The sequence below is a fragment of the Saccopteryx leptura genome, chromosome 8 (assembly GCF_036850995.1).
Source record: "Saccopteryx leptura isolate mSacLep1 chromosome 8, mSacLep1_pri_phased_curated, whole genome shotgun sequence".
In the NCBI taxonomy this organism is placed as follows: domain Eukaryota; kingdom Metazoa; phylum Chordata; class Mammalia; order Chiroptera; family Emballonuridae; genus Saccopteryx; species Saccopteryx leptura.
In genome coordinates this window covers 97,350,337-97,374,682 of record NC_089510.1, presented here as the reverse complement: position 1 = coordinate 97,374,682, position 24,346 = coordinate 97,350,337, and the positions used below count along the sequence as shown (strand labels likewise).

General features: G+C 39.3%; 1 protein-coding gene across 6 annotated transcripts in view; it reads right to left on the bottom strand.

Annotated features, from left to right (window-relative positions):
* The window catches only part of IFT80 (intraflagellar transport 80), a 261,132-nt gene that overhangs the window by 145,587 nt on the left and 91,199 nt on the right, over window positions 1-24,346 (bottom strand). For all 6 annotated transcript variants that reach the window (XM_066347674.1, XM_066347677.1, XM_066347675.1 and 3 more), the window contains 2 exons: window positions 3,518-3,628; window positions 1,384-1,452 (listed from right to left, as the gene is read on the bottom strand). In XM_066347674.1, coding sequence (XP_066203771.1) covers window positions 1,384-1,452; window positions 3,518-3,628 — 180 coding nt within the window. The remainder of the gene's footprint in view (window positions 1-1,383; window positions 1,453-3,517; window positions 3,629-24,346) is intronic.

The following is a 24,346-nucleotide window of genomic DNA, read 5'->3' as shown; positions in this document are numbered from 1 at the left end:
CAAGTATAGTACTGTCACCTACCTTCTATGATTAACAATGTTTATATTAAACAACTTATTCTAGGTTTCAGCTTTAGACTTTGGAAATTCCAAAATGGTGGGTCCAATGGTGATGTTTAGGAAGAATTTCAGGAAATACAAGAAGACTTAGGGGACACTGATGAACGATCTTAAGCAAGAATTCAAATATAGAGGGTAGTGATAGAAGCTTTCAGAATTTCTCTGAAGAACAATGATCTCTAGAAAAATTCTGTCAGTTGCTCATAAGTCAGACATCATAAAGTGAGAATGCAAATAGCCCTAACAGAAATTATAAAACCAAAAGCAAATCTCCAAGCCCACTAGAAACTAAAATAAAATTTATTTTCTAAAGGTACGCTTTATTACTAAAGTAACAATAAATTAGCTGTCTTTTCTAACTAAAATTCACCCATGAAGGCTTCTATAAAACTAAATTTTCTACTCATGGATAAATATTCTTCTTGGAGATTATCTGTAGCAAAGACTGAACCTCAGGAGATAAGTACTAATAAGTACTTCTGGTCCCTTTGTTAACATTTGGTTAATGTGTAGCTAAAGAAATATAACTTTTAAAATTATCTTAAGAGTAAGCAACTTAAAAAATGAAAGCTAGAAATATGTGGAAGTCAATTATTGGAGATGCTTCACAACATGAATTTAACATATAATCTGAACAGTAGTCTGCAAGCAGCTTTTTGGCAACCTGTTTCTGAATATCAGCTGATAAATTCTCAGGTCCTCATTAAAACTACTTGATTGTTCCTAGGTAAATATAATCAGGAAAATAAATCTACTACACAGAAAAAAAATCATATGTAATCTAAATCCCAACAGAAATGGCCACTTTATAGACTGACTTTATGGGTCCTTCCCAATCAACATGGAACACTGAGATTTGCTCTAAGTACATAGTTGTAGCTACTTAGAGCTACTTGGTAGCTCACCAGGTTTTGGATCATCAGGGTAGCTGCTCCCCTCCATTAGTATAGAAATCAAATGTGCAACATAATTTAGAAAGCTTGCTAATATTATAAAGTTATTAGGACGTTTTATGACAGGAGATTCTCAGTATTTTCTATTACTATTCTTTACTTTAGATACCAAATCCTATTCTAGACAGAATATCTAGTTCATAATGCTTCAGAATTATTTTTAAAAGAATCATTAGCCTATAACTAACTGCATTTGTTGGTCTAAATAACAAAAGTACCACGACCAGGCAACGTGGAAAGTAAGAGGAAAAAGTGTAAATAGAAATTAGAGATTTCCGGTATTGAACCAGACCAAAATGAGTCTTAGAAACAGTGTTAAACTGTTTTTAAAGGAAAATGTTAAGACATTTTTATTGATTATAATATATACCTTGCTGAGCTAAAGTTGATCTTAGCATTCCAGTCTTTGACCAGATTTTTATTTGTCCATCTTCTCCAACTGTAAAGAGAAAATAATGATACTTTTAGCTATAAGAAATAAATTTAAACATTAAATTTACATATAAAAATCAGCAGTATCTATATTAATACATATTTTAAATTCAGACAAAATTTACTCTAATTATTAAATGAAAGTGCTTTGTAAATGTAAGATTTAATTGAAATTACTTTAAAATAATTTTATAGAAGTAGCCTAACTTCCATGACAAAAAATATTTGTTCAATATTAGAAGACTTATGAGTATATTATTCAAATAATGCTTTCATTTTCACTGAAATCTTCATCCTAGAATTGAAAGAAAAGTGTTTTCACTGTAATAAGAAGAGTTGCAGCCAAATTTCAATGAATTGAGGACTGAATGGATGAGGCAGTGACTACTTTTATAAACAGTTTGCCTGAAAGGGGTAAAAAAAAAGAGAAAGTTGTCATTAGAGTTACTGGTAAACAGAGAGATTTTTACTTCTTCCCAATGGCTTCCCAGATGACTGGCATATGAACACTCTTATGCTATAAAAAAGAAACCACTGGAAAAGGAGAAGTTGAAGAAACATGCAAGAGAAGGAGCCATTCATAGAGAAAAGTCCTACAGAGACCAATGGGATAGGTGTGGTGATTTTAAAACATTCACAAATTCTTTGTTAATCCTCCTTATAATAAGAAGGGTGCTTAATTTCTCTCACTTCAGTGTGGACTATACTTAGTGACTTGCTCCTAATATGTGGTGGAAACGATGGAGTATAACTTCTGAGAGTGGGTCATATGACATGTTGTGGCTTCCATCTTGTTCTCTCATGGATCACTCACTTGGTGAGAAGCCAGCTGTCATGTGTTGGAACAAGCAAGCAGCCCTATGAAGAGGCCCAATGGTGAGGAACTAAGGCCTCTGCCAACAGTCAGAGAGGAACGAAGACCTTGTGCCAACCGCCAAGTGAGTAAGCTATCTTGGAGGCAAATCCTTCAGCCTTAATCAAGCTTTCATATGATACAGCTGCATCCAACTTCTTGAGTCTGGGACAGAACCACCTAGTAATAATGTTCCCTGTCCCCACAGTTCACAGAAACTGTGTGAAAATACACATTTATTATCTTACCTTTTATAATCTAACTTTTGGGGTAATTTGTTAGAAAACAATAGGTAATATAATAGGTGAAGAGGAGAATCCCTGCAGTAGGACAGAAGATGGAAGTGAGAGGAAAGAGGTCAGTTAAATAAATGTAAATATTTTCAAATTAGACCTTTTATTTACTCTCTACTTGAGCAAGGCAAAAGCATTTTTTGATAGAATATTCTCCACAAATCATATGAGAAAACTAGTAATTTTTTTTTTTTCATTTTTCCGAAGCTGGAAACGGGGAGGCAGTCAGACAGACTCCCACATGCGCCTGACCAGGATCCACCCGGCATGCCCACCAGGGGGCGATGCTTTGCCCCTTTGGGGCATCGCTCTGTTGCGTCCAGAGCCATTCTAGCGCCTGAGGCAGAGGCCACAGAGCCATCCCCAGCGCCCGGGCCATCTTTGCTCCAATGGAGCGTCGCTGCAAGAGGGGAAGAGAGAGACAGAGAAGAAGGAGAGGGGGAGGGGTGGAGAAGCAAATGGGCGCCCCTCCTGTGTGCCCTGGCCGGGAATCAAACCCGGGACTCCTGCACACCAGGCCGACACTCTACCGCTGAGCCAACCGGCCAGGGTGAGAAAACTAGTAATTAATGTGATATTCTAAATTATAATATTATATAGCAGTGTAGATTAATACTGTGCCAATTATTCACTATTAGACAATGAAATACTATGGCTAAGAAAATATTATGTTCCTTTGGAAACTTTTTTTAAAATTTCAGTTAAGCCCTGGCTCAGTTGGTAAGAATATTATCCCAATATGCCAAGGTTGTAGTTCGATTCCCAGTCAGGGCACATACAAAAATTAACCAACGAATGCATAAATAAGTTTAACATCAAATTGATGTTTCTCTTCTCTTTCTCTCTAAAAATCAATAAATAAATTTGTTTTAATTTTTTAAGACATTCACTTAAAATAAAAAAATTCATTTTTCCAGACAACTTACCTGTAACCAATGCTGTTCCTTCATAATTCCATCTTCCTGCAAGTACTGCTCCATTGTGAGCTTCTACACTTTTATCCACTCTTCCTAATTTAGAAATCAGATGAAATTTACCTAAAAGAAATTATATTTCAGAAATCTATTTTATTGAAATAAGTTATTCAATCAAACATCTGTTGACTACCTACTATTAGACTAGTTAGCATGGTGCTAGGCACTAAAGAAAAAAGAGCAAATAATATAATTATTCATACTCTCAAGAAGTCTACAAATCTGTTGGAAAACAGGCACAATAATAAAATTACAAAACCTTGAAACAAGTGGTGTAAGAGAAAATATGTATATGATGCTATGGTAATTCAGAGGGACAATAAAACTTCTGGAATATGGCCAAAGAGGACAAAAGAAATGTAAGAAAGAGAAGACAAGATGGCGCTGGAGTAGGCAGACGTACCAACATCCACCACTCAGAACCAAAGTGGATTATAAACTAATTTTAAGAACTATCATCTGAAAAACCAACTTTGGACTAAACTAAGCAGACTCTTCAACCAAGGAACACTGAAGAAGCCACACTGAGACTGGTAGGAAAAGCGGAAAGGCGGAGAGGGCTGCCCAGCTCCCCAGAGCAAACAGCAGCCGGGAGAGACTCGCATGCCGGGAAGTGAGTTTAGCAAAGAGGGGAGGGTCCTGAGTCCCAGGAACAAATCCCCAGCCTGCAGCCCCGGAGCCCAGAAGAGGCGTAAGGACAGTTTTTAGCTGGAAACAAGACAGGATATTGTTTGTGAGAAAGAGACTGACTTCTCAGACCCAGGATTCTTCTTAAAGGGACCACACAGAACACCAATCTCACAACCACTCACCCGGGGCTCTGGGGGACAGGAAGAGAGGACCGGAGTAGCAGGAAGAGAGTGTAATCTAGGAGTCACAGGGAGAAACATTTTGGGAAACAGCCACCCTAACCCCTGGGACGAGTCACTCCCCAAATCTGAAGTGAATATTTCTCCCAGAAATAGCAATACCAGCAAAGGGAAGCAGGAGAGCAGACAAACAAGCTCCCCCACAGCACTGAGAGCAGAGTTGGTTAGAAGGAGGGAGCTTTCGGGTCTACAGTAATGAGTGTTAGGTTCTGAGCAGCAGCGTACTCACCCCACACGGCTGAGGGCTCGCTGGAGGGCAGGCGGCAGCGGGACGCAGAGGGGTGGTGCTGTTGGCAGGGGCGGAAGCCTGCTGGCCACCACTGGGCTCACGTGTGAGCTCAGTCTTGCCCGGCTGGGGAGGAGTAGGCGTGCAAAAGCAGTCAAGCCCAGCTGCCGGCAGCCTATAATCCAGCCTGCGGGAGAAGGGCGGGAACCCAGGAAGGGGAGGAGACCAGCCCCTGAGCAAGGGCGCAGGAGCACAGCCTTGCACTGCCCGTGGAACCAAGGCTTGTGGCCTGACTTGGGAGCTGGCTCCTCCCGCGAGGGTGGAGCCAAAAGCCTAGAGCAGGCAGAGTTCTGCTACTGAGCTGAACATGGGCATGCAGTCCTGCCCGGCCTGTAGAGCCAAGGCTAGCAGCCATTCCCTGAGCGGGCTCCTCCTGCAAGGGCAGGGAGTAAGCACGGAAACAGGCGGAGACCCACAGCTGAGCAAAGGTGCTGCCAAAGCCCTCAGGACCGAGCATAACGCCACCCATGGGGGCGGAGCAAAGGCGAAGGCCACCAAGGCTTGTGCACCCGAGCACGTGATCACAGCCATTCCTGTGAAGGAGAGACAGAAACCACAGCAACAGCCCCACTATCAAGGCACCGGCAATGCACAAACCCAAAAGCCTAAGCAGCAACAGAAGAGGGGGTGGCGGGCTACCACACAGACCATACCTAGGGAATGGATGCCATACCCAGTGTACTCCAGGGGCCAATACCTTCCTTTACACAAAGAAAATGCGGAGGCAGAAAAATGCAACACAAATGAACAAAAAGAAATCCCCAGAAAAGAACCTAAATGAATCAGATAAAACCAAATTACCAGACGCAGAGTTTAAAATAACAATTGTTAGGATGCTCGAAGATATTAGAACAATAGATGGTCATTACAAAAACCTAAATAAAGAGATAGCAAATATAAAAAAAGGACACTGAAATAATAAAAAAGAATCAGAAATGACAAATACAATATCTGAAATAAAGAATACAAATGAAGGAATAAAAAGCAGGATGGATGAAGCGGAGAATCGAATCAGCAAGTTACATGACACGATAAATAAAGGCACAGAAGCAGAGCAGAAAAAAGAAAAGAGACTCAAAAAGTCTGAGGAAACTGCGAGCTCTGTGACAACATGAAGAGAAATAACATCCGCATCATAGGGGTACCTGAAGAAGAAAAGAACAAGGGATAGAGACTTTGTTCATGCATATCATAGCTGAAAACTTCCCTCAATTAAGGCAGGAAAACATCTCACACGTACAGGAAGCACAGAGAACTCCATTAAGGAGAAACCCAAAGAAATCAACACCAAGACACATCATAATTAAAATACCAAAGCTAAGTGATAAAAAGAAAATATAAAAGCTGCTAGAGAAAAAAAGACTATCACCTACAAAGGAGCCCGCATAAGGATGACTTCTGACTCCTCAACAGAAACACTTGAGGCCAGAAGGGAACGGCAAGAAATATTCAAAGTAATGCAGAACAAGAGCCTACAACCAAGACTACTTTATCCAGCAAGGCTATCATTTAAAATTGAAGAAGAAATAAAAAGCTTTACAAACAAAAAAAAACTCAAGGAATTCACTACAACCAAACCAAGACTGAAAGAAATGCTAAGGGACCTGTTGTAAACAGATCAAAGGAGAAAAAGATTATAGCACAAGAAGAATACAGTTTTAAAGAATAAAATGGCAATAAACAATTAGATATCAATAACAACCTTAAATGTAAATGGATTAAATGATCTGATCAAAAGACATAGGGTAACTGCTTGGATAAGAAAACAGGACCCATACATATGCCGTCTACAAGAGACACAACTTAAATCAAAAGACGCACATAGTCTGAAGATAAAAGGATGGAAAAAAATATTTTACGCAAATGGAAATGAAAAAAATGCTGGGGTAGCAATAATTATATCAGACAAAATGGACTTTAAAACAAAGACCATAGTTAGAGATAAAGAAGGTCACTACATAATGATAAAGGCAGCAATCCAAAAGGAAGATATAACCATTATAAATATCTACGCACCTAATAAAGGAGCACTGAAATATATAAAGCAGACTTTGATGGATTTAAAGGGCGAAATCAACAGCAATACTCTAATAGTAGGGGATTTCAATACCCCATTAACATCATTAGATAGATCCTCAAGAAAGAAAATTAACAAGGAAACAGCAGACTTAAAGGACATATTAGATCAACTCGATTTAATAGATATCTTCAGAACCTTTCACCCTAAAACAGCGGAATATACATTCTTTTCAAGTGCTAATGGTACATTCTATAGAATAGACTACATTATAGGGCACAAAAGCGGTCTCAACAAATTTAAGAAGATTGAAATCATATCGAGCACTTTCTCTGATCACAATGGCATTAAACTAGAAATCAACCACAACAGAAAAACTGAAAAACACTCATACACTTGGAAACTAAATAGCATGTTATTAAATAACGAATGGGTAAACAATGAGATCAAAGAAGAAATTCAAATATTCCTAGAAACAAACGATAATGAACATACATCAACTCAAAATTTATGGGACACAGCAAAAGCAGTCCTGAGAAAGAAGTTTATAGCATTACAAGCACACCTCAAGAAGCTAGAAAAAGCTCAAATAAACAACTTGACCCTACATCTAAAAGAACTAGAAAAAGAACAGCAAGTAAAGCCCAGAGGTAGTATAAGGAAGGAAATAATAAAGATCAGAGAAGAAATAAATAACATAGAGGCTAAAGAAACAATACAGAGGATCAATGAAACCAGGAGCTGGTTCTTTGAAAAGGTAAACAAGATCGATGAACCTTTAACCAGACTCACCAAGAAAAAAAGAGGACTCATATAAATAAAATTAGAAATGAGAGAGGAGAAATAACAACTGACACAACAGAAATACAAAATATTGTAAGAAAATACTATGAAGAACTGTATGCTAAAACACTAGACAACCTAGATGAAATGGACAAATTCATTGAAACATATAATCTTCCAAAAATTAATCTAGAAGAATCAGAAAACCTAAACAGACCAATTACAACAAATGAGATTGAAACAGCTATCAAAAAACTCCCAAAAAAGAAAAGTCCTGGGCCTGATGGCTTCACAACTGAATTCTACCAAATATTCAAAGAAAAACTAACTCCTATCCAAGCTATTTCAAAAAATTCAAGAGGAAGGCAGGCTTCCAAACTCCTTTTATGAGGCTAGCATAATTCGGATTCCAAAACCAGGCAAAGACACACAAAAAAAGAAAATTATAGGCCAATATCCCTGATGAATTTATCTTTCTTTTTTTTTCTTTTTCGTTTTTGCATTTTTCCGAAGCTGGAAACAGGGAGGCAGTCAGACAGACTCCCGCATGCGCCCGACCGGGATCCACCCGGCACGCCCACCAGGGGGCGATGCACTGCCCATCTGGGGCATTGCTCTGTTGTATCCAGAGCCATTCTAGCGCCTGAGGCAGAGGCCACAGAGCCATCCTCAGCGCCCGGGCCATCTTTGCTCCAATGGAGCCTCAGCTGCAGGAGGGGAAGAGAGAGACAAAGAAGAAGGAGGGGCGGTGGAGAAGCAGATGGGCACTTCTCCTGTGTGCCCTGGCCGGGAATCAAACTCGAGACTCCTGCAAGCCAGGCCGATGCTCTACCACTGAGCCAACCGGCCAGGGCCTTCCCTGATGAATTTAGATGCAAAAATCCTCAACAAAATATTAGCAAACCAGATCCAGCAATATATGAAAAAAACATACACCATGATCAAGTGGGATTTATTCTTGGGAGGCAAGGCTGGTACAATATTCGCAAATCAATCAATGTGATTCATCACATAAACAAAAGGAAGGAGAAAAACCACATGATAATGTCAATAGATGCAGAAAAAGCATTTGATAAAATCCAACACCCATTCATGATCAAAACTCTCAGCAAAGTGGGAATACAGGGAACATACCTCAACATGATAAAGGCCATCTATCACAAACCCACAGCCAATATCATACTCAATGGGCAAAAATTAAAAGCGATCCCCTTAAGATCAGGAACAAGGCAGGGGTGCCCCCTTTCACCACTCTTATTTAACATAGTCCTGGAAGTCCTCGCCACAGCAATCAGACAAGAAGAAATAAAAGGCATTCAAGTTGGAAAAGAAGAAGTAAAACTATTATTATTTGCAGATGATATAATATTGTATGTAGAAAACCGTAAAGTCGCAGTCAAAAAACTACTAGACCTGATAAATGAACTCAGCAAGGTGGCAGGATATAAAATCAATACTCAGAAATCAGAGGCATTTTTATATACTAACAATGAACTCTCAGAAGAGAAATTAAGGAATCAATCCCCTTTACCATTGCAACAAAAAAAATAAAGTACCTAGGAATAAATTAACCAGGGAGATTAAAGACTTGTACTCAGAAAATTATAAAACATTGATAAAAGAAATCACGGAAGATACAAACAAGTGGAGTCATATACCGTGCTCATGGTTAGGAAGAATAAACATCATTAAAATGTCTATATCACCCAAAGCAATTTATGAATTCAATGCAATACCGATTAAAATACCAATGACTTACTTCAAAGATATAGAACACATATTCCAAAAATTTATATGGAACCAAAAGAGAACACGAAGAGCCTCAGCAATCTTGAAAAGGAATCTTGAAAAGCGGGAGGTATCACACTTCTGGATATCAAGTTATATTATAAAGCCATTGTACTCAAAACAGCCTGGTACTGGCATAAGAACACGCATACAGATCAATGGAACAGAACTGAGAACCCAGAAATAAACCCACAGTTCTATGGACAACTGATATTTGACAAAGGAGGTAAGGAAATACAATGGAGTAAAGACAGCCTCTTCAACAAATGGTGTTGGGAAAATTGGACAGCTACCTGCAAAAAAATGAAACTAGACCACCAACTTACACCACTCACAAAAATAAACTCAAAATGGATAAAAGACTTAAATGTAAGCCATAAAACCATAAGCATCTTAGAAGAAAACATAGGCAGTAAGCTCTCTGACATCTCTCACAGCAATATATTTGCTGATTTGTCTCCACAGGCAAGTGAAATAAAAGACAGGATAAACAAATGGGACTTTATCAAACTAAAAAGCTTCTGCACAGCTAAAGACAATAAAAACAGAATAAAGAGACAAACTACACAATGGGAAAATATATTTGACAATACGTCTGATAAGGGGTTAATAACCATAATTTATAAAGAACTTGTAAAACTTAATACCAGGAAGACAAACAATCCAATCCAAAAATGGGCAAAAGAAATGAATAGATACTTCTCCAAAGAGGACACACAGATGGCCAATAGGCATATGAAAAAATGCTCCACATCACTAATGATTAGAGAAATGCAAATTAAAACCACAATGAGATATCACTTCACACCAGTCAAAATGGCACTCATCAATAAAACAACACAGAATAAGTGCTGGCGAGGATGTGGAGAAAAGGGAACCCTCCTGCACTGCTGGTGGGAATGCAGACTGGTGCAGTCACTGTGGAAAACAGTATGGAGATTCCTCAAAAAATTAAAATTCGAACTGCCTTTTGACCCAGCTATACCACTGCTAGCAATATACCCCAAGAACACCATAGCACTGTTTGAAAAGAAGAAATGCACCCCCATGTTTCTGGCAGCATTGTTCCCAATAGCAAAGATCTGGAAACAGCCCAAGTGTCCATCAGAGGACGAGTGGATTAAAAAGCTTTGGTATATATATACTATGGAATACTACTCAGCCATAAGAAATGATGACATCGGATCCTTTACAACAACATGGATGGACCTTGATAACATTATACTGAGTGAAATAAGTAAATCAGAAAAAACTAAGAACTATATGATTCCATACATAGGTGGGACATAAAAATGAGACTCAGAGACATGTACAACAGTGTTGGGGTTACAGGGTGGGGGGAGGAGAGAGAGGGGGTTGGGAAGGGGAGGGGCACAAAGAAAACCAGTTAGAAGGTGACGGAAGACAATTTTATCAATGTCATCCCATCAAAATTAATCAAAAAAAAATGTGTCTCACGGCTAATTCCGAGTTAGAATAATGGTATAAGGATGCTAATTCTGCTTCTCAGGCCACATCCTGCAAAGGGGCCCCAAGCAAATTGGTGATTTGGCTCCTCTGATTTTGCCAACTGGATTTTAAAAAAATAGGTCAGGAACGTCCTGAAATGGAACTAACAATACATGAGCATAAATTTAAAGGACTTTAGATACTGGAGCTGATGTATCTGTTATTGCTAAGCTACATTGGCCTCCTTCCTGGCCCACTCATGCAGCAGCCACAGAATTACAAGGTATAGGGCAGAGTAAATCTGCTCAACAAAGTTCTAGTTTTCTACATCGGGAAGATTAAGAAGGTCATTCTGGATTTTTTAAGCCTAATGCACTCCCTGGATGGCCAGTTAATTTGTGGGGTAGAGATGTTTTGAAAATTATGGGAGCGTTGCTTGTCAGTCCTAATGGTTTAGTCAGTACTCAGATGCTTGATTGGGGATTTTTGCCCACCAAGGGACTAGGGAAAGAACAATGAGGAATTCTCACCCCCATAGAAATGGCACCCAATACCAGAAGGTGTGGATTAGGATATCAAAATTTAGCATAGGGGCCTTGGTAGCTCCTGCTACCCCAATAATGCATTGTGCAGACCCAATTACTTAGAAATCAGATAATCCTGTATGGGTAGTCCAAAGGCCCCTTTCTCAGGAGAAACGTAGGGCAGCTGCTCAATTGGTACAAGAGCACCTACAGCTTGGGCACATTGAACCATCTAATAGCCCATGGAATACACTTCCATATTTTGATCTTGTTGCCTCCTGGATTATCAAGGGGCATAGGCGACCCTTACAGCTTATAGGTTTTGAGTCTCAAAACTATTGTGGTTCCTTTTTTCAAAGGATCAACAACAATGGCTCTGGGAAACTTCCACTAAATGGCAAATCACTCTTGCAAATCAATGGACAACTTTATACTGAAACTGTCAACTTAAAATTAGCTCAAAGTCTAGAATTATATGCCATGATCATGGCTTTTCAGCATTTGCCATATTCCCCCTTTAATCTATAGACAGACAGCAAATATTTACTTATGGTGTTTCCACTATAAAGACTGCTGTCTTAGGAACAAATGCTGATGAACTATTTCAGCAGTTCCTCCTTCTTCAAAGACTTGTATATCAACATAGAGCTCCATGTTTTATAGGACATACTCGAGCTCACTCCATGCTCCCTGGAGCTTTAGCACAAGGGAATGCCCTTTTTTTAAAAAATTTATTATTATTATTATTTTGTATTTTTCTGAAGTTGGAAACGGGGAGGCAGTCAGACAGACTCCCTGCATGCGCCCGACGGGGATCCACCCGGCACGCCTACCAGAGAGGGATGCTCTGTCCATCTGGGGTGTTGCTCCGTTGCAACCAGAGCCATTCTAGCGCCTGGGGCAGAGGCCACAGAGCCATCCTCAGTGCCTGGGCAAACTTTGCTCCAATGGAGCCTTGGCTGTGGGAGGGGAGGTGAGACACAGAGAGGAAGGAGAGGAAGAGGGGTGGAGAAGCAGATGGGTGCTTCTCCTGTGTGCCCTGGCTGGGAATCAAACCCGGGACTCCTGCACACCAGGCCGATGCTCTACCACTGAGCCAACCGGCCAGGGCCTAGGAATGCCCTTGTTGATCAAGCTAGCCAAAAGAAAATTATTTGGAGCAACCATGACAGATCGAACAATTCAGTCTCATACTATTCATCACCAGAACGCTGCAGCCCTGTGTAAACAGTTTCAACTTTCTCGGGAAGCAGCACGGCAGATTGGGAAATCCTGTCCAAGGGGTCCTATACTACAATCTGCCCCTTCATTTGGAGTTAACCCTCGAGGACCCATACCAGGACAACTTTGGCAACTGGATGTTTCTCATATACCTTCATTTGGCAAACAGTCCTTTGTACACATTACAGTGGATACATATTCTGGATTTATATACCTAGTAACCTCTATCAGAAAAGGAGAGGCTGCTAAGCATGTTATAGCTCATTGTCTGTATGCACTGTTCTATTATTAGATTTCCTAAACTGGTTAAACTGACAATGCTCCTGCATATGGAGCAAAAGCACTTACTGTTTTTTGTCATGCTTACAATCTTTAAAGTCAAGGTATTATTAAAGTGTACCCAGCAAATATTTTAAGGTCAATTTAAAAAAAAATTTAAAAGGGGGAGTCATATCCTGGAACTCCTACAGGTCTACCATATCATGCTTTTTACTTAAAAAGTTTTAAATTTCTTTTGAGTGCTGATGAACAGGTGACGCCAAATCTTTTTCTCCTGCAAACTACTACCTTCTTTATTTGATCCAGCTAATAACACTGTTTTGTCTTTTTCCAAATAGCTCCAGATATATGGAAAATATTTATATAGGCGGATGGGGATCCTCAAACCCCTCAGCGAGATCTTCTGAGTATGGCTTTTAAGATACCTAGAGGCAGAAAAAGCCCAACAGAGATCAGGGGAACTACCAGCTTTTAGGATACACCCTTAAAGGCTCCAACGCCCCAAAGGGGTCTCATAGGATGCCATCTGGGTCCTGCTTCAATAGTGGAAAGGTCATTGAGCTAAAGCCTGTCAGGCTTACATGCCTCTGCTGTGAGGAAACAGGGACACTGGAAGGTGGGCTTCCCCCTCGCTCCTCTAAGGGAGGGTTCAGTCTCTTCTAGCCCTGCTCCAGCCACCTATGACCTAACCTTGCCCAGAAAGCTGTGGTTTGCCACTAAAGGCTGAAGGTGCCCAGGGCCATCGGCCCCATCTACAACACTGTGGACGAGCCTAGGGTATTTCTTCCAAGAAGCAGGTAAATTGATCTCACTTGCATAAGGGCCACTTAACTATGTTTTGCCTGAATAGTCAGGTTTTTTATTCTTCTCTCAAAGATCTCTGTTGTGGGTGTTGATAGTCCTATTTTCTGCTGCTTTAATATATAGTGTTTCCTTTATTCCTCCTACCTCAATGCTCCACTCATATTTCAGGCTGGGACCTACTCCTAATTTAGAGCTCTCTTTCCCCCTTTCGCCAACTTCTATTATGAATCTACCTTTGCCACCCAGCTTAGTGTATTCCAAGGTTCTCTTTACCAAGCCACCGTCACAGAGCTCCAGGGAAAAGCAACCTGGTCTCATCTCTCCAGGCAGAGGAGAACAGAAGCTCCATCTCCACACATGCTGCAGATGGCTTTTCCAGTCTACCTGAATCATTACCAGCTAGAAGCAGCTGTCATTGGGACTTGGACGTGAGCTGCAAAGTATAGAATTGTGACAACAATTCCAGTGCTAGGCGGACTTTTCCTGGATGTGGACTTTTCCTGGACTCCTGCTCCTTGTGACAGCTCCTAACAGACTGACTTGGGGTTGGGTTGCATTTTTCAGGGATTTGGCATGGTGTTTGGGCCAATTTGGACTTGGTGAACATGTTAAGGACACTACTCTTTTATGGATTCTTGCTGTATTGGCCAAGAGTTTGCTTAAAGACTTTAATCACTGTAAAAAAAATAAAAATAGAAGACTGGATAAAGAAGATGGGGCACATATACACCATGGTATACTATTCAGCCATAAGAAATGATGACATCGGATCACTTACAACAAAATGGTGGGATCTTGTTAACATTATATGGAGTGAAATAATCAGAAAAAAAAAAAAAAAGAACTGCAGGATTCTATATATTGGTGGGACATAAAAACGAGACTAAGAGACATGGACAAGAGTGTGGTGGTTACGGGGGGCGGGGGGAGGGAAGGAGAGAAAGGGGGTGGGGTGGGGGAGGGGCACAAAGAAAACTAGATAGAAGGTGACAGAGGACAATCTGACTTTGGGTGATGGGTATGCAACAGAATTGAATGACAAGATAACCTGGGCATGTTTTCTTTGAATATATGTACCCTGATTTATTGATGTCACCCCATTAAAATAAAAATTTATTTATAAAAAAAAATGTCAAGAAAGTCTTCTATTTAAGCAGTTTTGGAGTCATTCATTTTTTTTCCCACAGGCTTTAGAAAAGCTGAAAAAAGGTGTAGAGGAGAGGAACCAAGATAGTGAAATAGTTTTAACAGATAAAATGTTATTTTAAAACTTAAGAGTTTATTTGAGCAAAAACAAATTCTAGTCAGCACCAAATCAGAAGCATTAGGAGCACTTGACCAACAGGAGCTCAGAGATTTTTATAGAATAAAGGAAGGAGCAGCCTGACCAGGCAGTGGTGCAGGAGGTAGTGTTGGTCTGGGATGCAAAGGATCTAGGGTTTGAAACCCTGAGGTCGCCGGGTTGAGTAGGGGGTCGCTGGCTTGAGCATGTGGCCATAGACATGATCCCATGGTCGCTGGCTTGAGCCCAAAGGTCGCTGCTCGAGCAAGGGGTCACTCACTCTGCTATAGCCCCCCCCCCCAATCAAGGCACATGAGAAATCAATCATCGAACAACTAAGGTGCCACAACGAAGAATTGATGCTTCTCATCTCTCTCCCTTCCTGTCTGTCTCTCTCCCTTCCTGTCTGTCTGTCCCTGTCTCTCTCTGTCACGCACACACGCACACACGCACACACACACACAAAGGAAGGAGCAAACTAAGGAAATTACTGACTACAGCTTAGTTGGTGATTTGTTCTTAATTTTCAATTACATAAATTTGAGGCATTTGCAGGCTTAGGTTTTATACTGTATACATGGGCCAAGGACATTTAGAGTCACCTCAGTCTAATGGCCTCTTTGTTTAGTTAATTTAACAATTGATAATCCCAAATTTTAAAATGCTTGCCTTATATGATTTTATACTATACCAGGTACTAGGTTCATACACAAAAAAAAACGCAGGCTACTTGCTTGCTGACCTTAAAAAGTTCACACATATGGCCTGACCTGTGGTGGCGTAGTGGATCAAGTGTCGACCTGGAAACACTGAGGTCGCCAGTTCGAAACCGTGGAGCTGCCTGGTTAAGGCACATATGGGAGTTGTTTCCTGCTCCTCCCCCCTTCTCTCTCTCTCTCCTCTCTAAAATAAATAAATAATTTTTTTTTTTTAAAGTTCACACATATGTATATAGGAAAAAGTTTTAAAGTAACAACTTTAAAGCACATAAACAAGTAGTTCCTTAGTGCAGTAGGCAGTGTGTCGGACTCATAAAGTACATAAACAAAGTATGTAAGAGATGTCAAGGGGACAAACCAACTGTAGAATCTGAGAAAAGATCAGTATAGTTTTAAATAATCATGAAATGAACCCTGGTTCATGGCTCAGGGTACAGTGTGTCAGCCCAGTATACAAACATCCAGGATTCAATTCCTGGTCAGGGCACAAAGGAGACATGACCATCTGCATCTCTTCGCCTCCTTCTTGTTCTTCTCTCCCTCTTCCCCTCCTGCACCAGTGGCTCGACTGGTTTGAGCATCAGCCCCAGGCACTGAGGATAGCACAGTTAATTCGAGCATCAGCCCCAGATGGGGGTTGCCAAGTACCATATTTCCCCCTGTATTAGATGCTCCCATGTGTAAGACACACCTTAACTTTGGGGCCCGAAACTTGAAAGAAAAAAAAAGTATTATATAAAGTTATTGAACTCAAGCTTTATTCATATAAAATTCACATAACTCCTCATCACTGTCAAAACTCCTATCCATTAGCTTGTCCTCATCTGTGTCTGATGACGAATCACTGTCTTCAACACTGATCACAAAAACAAGCATGAAAAAGCGGGAAATGCAAATTAAAAAAACTATAATCACTGTATAAGATGCACCCATTTTTTAGACCCCAAAGTTTTCGTAAAAGGGTGTGTCTTATACATGGGGAAATACAGTAGATCAGGGGTCCCCAAACTACGGCCCGCGGGCCGCATGCGGCCCCCTGAGGCCATTTATCCGGCCCCCGCTGCACTTCCAGAAGGAGCACCTCTTTCATTGGTGGTCAGTGAGAGGAGCATAGTTCCCACTGAAATACTGGTCAGTTTGTTGATTTAAATTTACTTGTTCTTTATTTTAAATATTGTATTTGTTCCTGTTGTGTTTTTTTTTACTTTAAAATAAGATATGTGCAGTGTGCATAGGGATTTGTTCATAGTTTTTTTTTATAGTCCGGCCCTCCAACGGTCTGAGGGACAGTGAACTGGCCCCCTGTGTAAAAAGTTTGGGGACCCCTGCAGTAGATCCTGGTCAGGGGGCATGAGCAAGTCTATCTCGCTATCTCCCCTCCTCTCACTTAAAAAAAAGATCATGAAGTCTACTAATATATAGATTGTAATAAATTAAGTACAGTGAAATCAGAAACTTACCCCAAATGAATATATATATATGTATATAAATATGTGTGTATATGGGGTCCTCGGATTACGACAGTCTCAACATATGACATTTTGAGTTTACGATGCTCACTCCCACAAAAACTTTAAAAAAAATTGAGATATGGGTGTTTCAGCTTATGCCGTTAATGTCATACTTACGGACTACGTGGGCAAACTAGTTTGGTTGTATGCAGCAGAAGAATATGCAGTAACATGGCCTATGAGGGAGGGAGTTGGCGTCCTCCAGCAAGCTCACCTACACCACAGTGGACTGTTAAAAGCGAAAGTGGTGCCTGACCTGTGGTGTGGTGGCGCAGTGGATATCAAGCGTCGACCTAGAATGCTGAGGTCGCCGGTTCAAAACCCTGGGTTTGCCTGGTCAAGGCACATATGGGAGTTAATGCTTCCTGCTCCTCCCCCCTTCTCTCTCTCTTCTCTCTCTCTCTCTCTCTCTCTCTCTCTCTCTCCTCTAAAAATTGAATAAATAAATAAAAATAATTTTTAAAAAAGCACAAGTGGTCCATTTGTGTTGCTTTGTTTGGCAACTTTTGGCCTTTGTCATGGTTCTCAAACTGTGTTGGGACGGGTAAGTGACTTAGCTAGGGTGTGTTTCAACTTACACCAAAATTCAGGTTACATCACTATCATAGAAATGTAAATATGTCATAACCCAAGGTCCCCCTGTATATATCATTCTTGCTTTCTTTTTTTCAGAAAAAGAATAATGTGGCTGCTTAACCAAATTTTGCCTCCGAGGATTTATTTTGTTTCAATTCACTTTTAACTAAGGCTTTCAAGATCTGGCCTAATATTAACAATTCATTACAAATATATTTAAATCAGAAGCTTAAGATGGCTTTAAAATATTTCTCTGGAGAACTCTAATACACATGGCTTTCACATTTAAACATTTAACATCTAGCACCCTGTGTTCTTTCACTGAGCACCTACCCACTCCCACCAACAAATTCCTTCCCTCTTTCTTACACACAGTGTATATTATTTTAGCTCTGTGGCAGCATTTTTTATTGAGCTATGATTTGTTCCAGCACAGGGGCCATGTCTTAATCATATTGTTATTTGCGATATGTTTTTATATAATCAGTATTTGTTACATTTAACCAATTCAGTAACCATACTCAGTAACTAAAAATAAATAAATAAGATGGTCTACTTTGATACTCTTTTCTTTCTCATTCACTTTCTAACACTTCAAAAATAATCGACCCTGTTCCTTCATCCAACCACCCACTACCACCACTAGAATCATTAGCACCATCTACTTTTTCCCATACCTTCCTTTTAACTGTATAATTACCTCTGGATCATTTTTCAATGTAATAATTACTTTGGATTCAACCGCACTATTATCCTCTATACGAGACTAGCTTAACATTACAGAGAAAATACAAGAGGGGAAAAAAATCTCAAGCAAGGAAACTGTAAAGATGACATATAGTAAGTAAGTGGAAAGCTTATATTGTGGCCGTTACTTACTTTATTCAGATCTGTTTCACTAAAGGTTAGCATATTATATAGCACAGAGTAGCCACATGGTAAACAATTGTTGGATATAATGAATAAATTCATTATTAAACCAAATAACTTTTGAATTAGAAAGGAAGCATCCAGAAATTGTCTTTCAACCTATTCCCTATTTCAGATATTTTATGTATTTTGGTCAGTGATATTTCTTATCATAAAACTCCAAATACTAACTTTTTAACAAGTGCTAAAATTATTCTTGTTTCCTATGACCTCACAGAAGACATACACTAGGACAACTAAGGTCAGCTCTTTACATAGATTTGGCATTTAATAAATTTGGCCTAAATAGCTTTGGCCTTTGCATATTGGCTGATTATTATAAATTGCTTGAATAGCACATCCAGAGTAAAGCACAAATATAAAATAACATACATCAAATATCTAAAAACCAATAATTATTCATTTAACTTTTGGTTCATCTTCTCTCCAAGTTTTTTTTAACTGTTTTAAAGTCCAAGATCAAAACCAGAGATCAATTAACTTATTTCTAATTATTTGCTAGGGGTGGGGCTTGGAAGAGAATATAATCAATATGATTCATGTGTTAATTTATTAATTTGGATTATAATTTGGATTATAAAATACATAAATATTTTAATTAATCTTTTGTTATTAAAGATAAACTAAAAAGAGGAAAATGTATAAAAAGAACAGGAACTAGATTAAAGTTATATGAAACACATTTTTTCAAGTTAGAAATGTCTTGGAAATGTCCATGGAAACATGATAAGGCTTGCAATAGGATGTTAGGAGAAAAGGGCACATGAGCTCTTTTGCAGACTTCTTAATAGCAGAAATGTTTTTGGCAGATGGTTGCAAAAAGCCACAAAAGATCAGTAACTGCTAACTTCTGATAAAAAGAAATGATCACACAAATTCTTTTTAAAGTAGGATTACAAAATGAATATATTAACTAAAAAGAGAATATTGAGGTTATTTTAGGATATCTAACATAATATATAAAAGTATCAGCTTTCATAAGTATAATTTAAGGAGTCTTTATTGGCTTTACAAAAGATTTTATACCAGAATTCCCATACAGAGCAGCTCCCCTAATGCATTTTAAATAATTCAATTATTTTTAAAATGTAAATATTTTAACACATTGTTTAAGAAATATCTCCTTTAAAAAGAAAAGTGGGACACAACTGCATGAGTGTTCAAAAAGAGGTAATAAGACCTGTGCTGGTGCAGCACATAAGGCATCAACCTGGAACGCTGAGGTCACTGGTTCAAGATCCTAGGCTTGCCTGGTCAAAGCACATACCAGAGGCAACTACAAGATGATGCTTCCCATTCCTTCCTGCCACCTGCCTTTCTCTCTCTCTCTCTCTCTCCTCTCTCTAAAATCAATGAATAAAATCTTTAAAAAAAAACTGACCTAAATGCAACTGAATTAGGATTGTTGACTGCTGTATATTGAGCTTGCAGTAGTTTGTTCTCTCAATTTAGTTAGTCAGTGCTTCTGAAAACTAGGCTCCCTTACAAAGAATGCAAGGGAAATTTTAAAAAATAATTCTTTTTTTTAAGGGAGGTAATAATATAAAGAGAGAATTACTGCTAAGACAAAATACTTGGTAAAAGTCAGCTTTATGGTCAGGATCTGCCCTGAACCCAGGGATGTTTTCTGAATATTACCAATAACACCACAGAAGAGGGAGGAGGTTGGACAAACTAAAGACTTGGATGAGTGATGAACGAACTCAAAAACAGTCACCTTTTCTGCCAGGGTTGAGGGAGAAAAATTAAGAGGAGAGCATTGATGGCAACTAGAAAACCTTGAGAACAATAAATTAAATCTTGAAGGAAATTTTTTTTAAGTTCGGGGTTAACATCACACAAAATGAAAAAGCCCTAGAGACCTGCTATATACCACACTGTATTTATGGTTAATGGTATTGCACTGCACAATTAAAAATTTGTTAAGAAGACAGATCTCATGTTATTTGGGACTGTTTAAACAGAATAATTGTTCTTTTTTTTTTTAAGTATTGGGTTAACAAAGAATACAGTACTGATATATAAAATGACCTCAGACCTTTAACTGGCAGGCAACGCCTTGACCACCTCTGGATGGCATCCACTCTCTTCTTCTTCTGAACATTTCTTTATCATTTCTGGATGCTGATTTCTGTCTTACCCTTCCTTCCACTTCTGTTCTTTAGTCCATATCTTTTTCCTCTCTTCCACAAGATCTCAGATGCTCCTCACCCTAATGTAGGAGAAAATACTCAGCTACTCTGCTGTGGTTCTCTCTTCCGCCCAACTCTAGCTATGGCATGTTATCTTACTTGTTTTCTTCTATAGTACATCCCAAAATAAAATAAAACATTCATGTTTCTTGAGAGTCAAAATATGCTTTCCCTTATTTAATCTTGCAAGTTTTTCTTTTAAATTACATTTGTTTTACTGTAGATTTTTTCCCTATCATAATGTCAATGTGAAATCTAGACCCAAGCAATTATTCTTTAGTTAAGTGCAATTAACTCATGTTAATAATTCAGGGAAACAGCAGAAAATATCAAGACTGATTACTTATTATTCATATTCACCAGATAAAAGTCAGTCCTCATATATTGTTGAGTTTTTAAAAAAATGATCCTGACCAGATGGTGGCGCAGTGGATAGAGTGTAGAATTGGGACATGGAAGACCCAGGTTCAAAAGACCAAGGTCGTTGGCTTGAGCTCTGGCTCATCTGGCTTGAGCTCGGGGTCACTGGCTTGAGTGTGGGATCATAGACATGATCTCAAGGTTGCTGGCTTGAGCCAAAGTCGCTGGCTTAAGCAAGGGTCACTTGCTCTGCTGGCCCCCCTGGTCAAGGCACATATGAGAAAGCAATCAATGAACAACTAAGGTGCCTCAACGAAAAACTGATGCTTCTCATCTCTCTCCCTTCCTGTCTGTCTGTCCCTATCTGTCCCTCTCTCTGACTCTCTCTGTCTCTGTAAAAAAAAAGATAAATGAATATATATGATATGCCACCTTCTGTGTAATAAAAAAAGGTTGAAATGAGAAAATATAGATGTATCTGTTTGTTTTTGCCCAAAGAAGCACAAAAGGATAAACCAGAACTAAAGAGATTGTTACCTAGGGGGGAAAATTCATTTTTTAGTAGTACTATCAGTGAGCAACTCTGAAACAACCTACTATGCATTGTAGAATTGAGCCAATGAGTAAATATATTGAGAATAATAAGAGCCAGGCTTTCTCACTATTTTCAAGTATGGAGAAAAAGATTAAAATTAACCTTATGGTCTTGAATTGGAACTGGTGATATCAGAATTAACTTATAAGTATGAAAAGAAAAAAAGAAAAAGAACAGAGAAAGAGAGGGAGAAAGGAAGAGAGAGAAATAGCTGTAGATGTTTATGATTTGTTTGTTTGTTTGTTTTGTTTAAAAAGTGAGAGGCAGGGAGGGAGAGAGACGGACTCCTACATAGGCCTTGACTGGGATCCACCCAGCAACCCTCATCTGGTGCTGCTGCTTTGTTGCTCAGCAACCAAGCTATTTTAGCACTTCAGCTAAGGCCATGGGGCCATCCTCAAGAGCCCAGGGCCAACTTGCTCATTCAAGCCATAGCTGCAGGAGGTGAAAAGAGGGCAGGGGAGGGGGGAAGAAGCAGATGGTCGCTTCTCCTGTGTGCCTTGAATCAAAACTGGGACTTCCACACACTGGGCTGACACACTACTGCTGAGAAAACCAGCCATGGCTAATACACATACTTTAAAATATACATTTATATTCATAATTGTTAGCTCAATCCTCTAAAAGGTCCTTGAAGTAAACACACCCCTTTGAAATGAGCACATCTAGCACCCTTATCTTAGTTACTAAATACCATTAAGCACCAAAATAAGAACAGGAGAAATGGCTGATTGGGGGGCTGGGACTGGGAAAGTACAAGATGAGCCCACATCTTATACCAGCAAAGAAGTGCTCAAAAAATGATGAAGACACCCCCCTGCAAAAAAACAAACAAACAAACAAAACACAAATATCATTTGAGCTGTCTTAATGGGGAACTTTTAACCTGGCCAAATCTGGGAAAATTTTAACATCAAAATTTAAAAATAAATGTTAACAGGATATTCAAGAAATAGCCTGGCCTGTGGTGGCGCAGTGGATAAAGCATCAACTTCGAAATGCTGAGGTCGCCGGTTCGAAGCCCTGGGCTTGCCTGGTCAAGGCACATATGGGAGTTGATGCTTCCAGCTCCTCCCCCCCCCCTTCTGTCTCTCCTCTCTCTCTGTCTCTCCCTCTCCTCTCTAAAATGAATAAATAAAAAATTAAAAAAAAAAAAAAAGAAATAAAATAAGGCCCTGGCCGGTTGGCTCAGTGGTAGAGTGTCGGCTTGGCGTGCAGGAGTACAGGGTTCAATTCCTGGCCAGGCACACAGGAGAAGCGCCCATCTGCTTCTCCACCCCTCCCTCTCTCCTTCCTCTCTGTCTCTCTCTTCCCCTCCCGCAGCCAAGGCTCCACTGGAGCAAAGTTTGCCCGGGCGCTCAGGATGGCTCTGTGGCCTCTGCCTCAGACGCTAGAATGGCTCTGATTGCGGCAGAGCGACGCCCCAAGATGGACAGAGCATCACCCCCTGGTGGGCATGCCGGGTGGATCCCGGTCGGGCGCATGCGGGAGTCTGTCTGACTGCCTCCCCGTCTCCAGCTTTGGAAAAATACGGAAAAAAAAAAAAAAGGAAGAAATAAAATAAGAATCTATGAATCAAACTGACATAAGCAAACAAATAAATAAATAGGCAGAAGACAGGAAACTCTTTCTCCCTTTCAGTAGAATACCAACTAATCAATATGGAAGGAATTATGGGATTTTTAAAAATTTAATTTGGCAACCATCTTAGTAATAAATGATTCAGCCAAGACTCCTAAATAAATGCTAAGATAGGGGGAGGAAATCTGAGGAGGAAGAGAATAATTTTACATAGTCTGAAAGTATTCTTTCACAAATTATTTATTAAAAGAGAAAAGAAGAACTTTACAGTAGATTTATTTAATGAACACGCCTTTTGAAGTAATCAAAGTTAACATTACTAATAATGGGTCAAACCAGCATTATAAATCTCTCAATCTGATACCCTAAGTAGTGGTGCTAAAAAAGTATAAACTAAATCTAATCAAGAGGAAAACAGTCAACAGACAGAAATTAAAAGACCTCATAATAATAACAGGCTTGTGGTCTTCAAAACTGTCAGGATTAGAAAAGAAAGACTGAGGAGTTGCTCCAGATTAAAGGAAGATGGAGAGATATAATAAGAGCAGTGTTATTCAGTACCAGAAAAAAAACAAATTTTTTTAAAAGACATTATTAGGACAATTGTTAAAATTTTAACATGAACTGTAGATTAGATAATAGTATTACATCAATGTTAAATTTCCTGATTTTAATCAATGTATCGTGGTTGTTTAACAGAAAATCCTTATTCTTAAGAAATACATTGAAATATTAACGGTTAAAGTAAACTGTAAACTACTATCAAACGTTTCAGAAAAAAATGGGGGGGGAGCCAATGATAAAGAATATCAAACAAAACGTTAACAATTAGTGAATTTAGATAAATAGGTAAGAGTTCCCTGCACTACTCCTACAATGTTTCTATAAATGTGAAATTAAATCAAAATTAAAAGCCTTTTTTTTTTTAAGTCAGTGCTTCATTTTATTATCTGAGGTAACCTAAATTCTAGCTGTGGTCCAAAGTCAATCTTCTAAGCACCAGGCACTATAACAA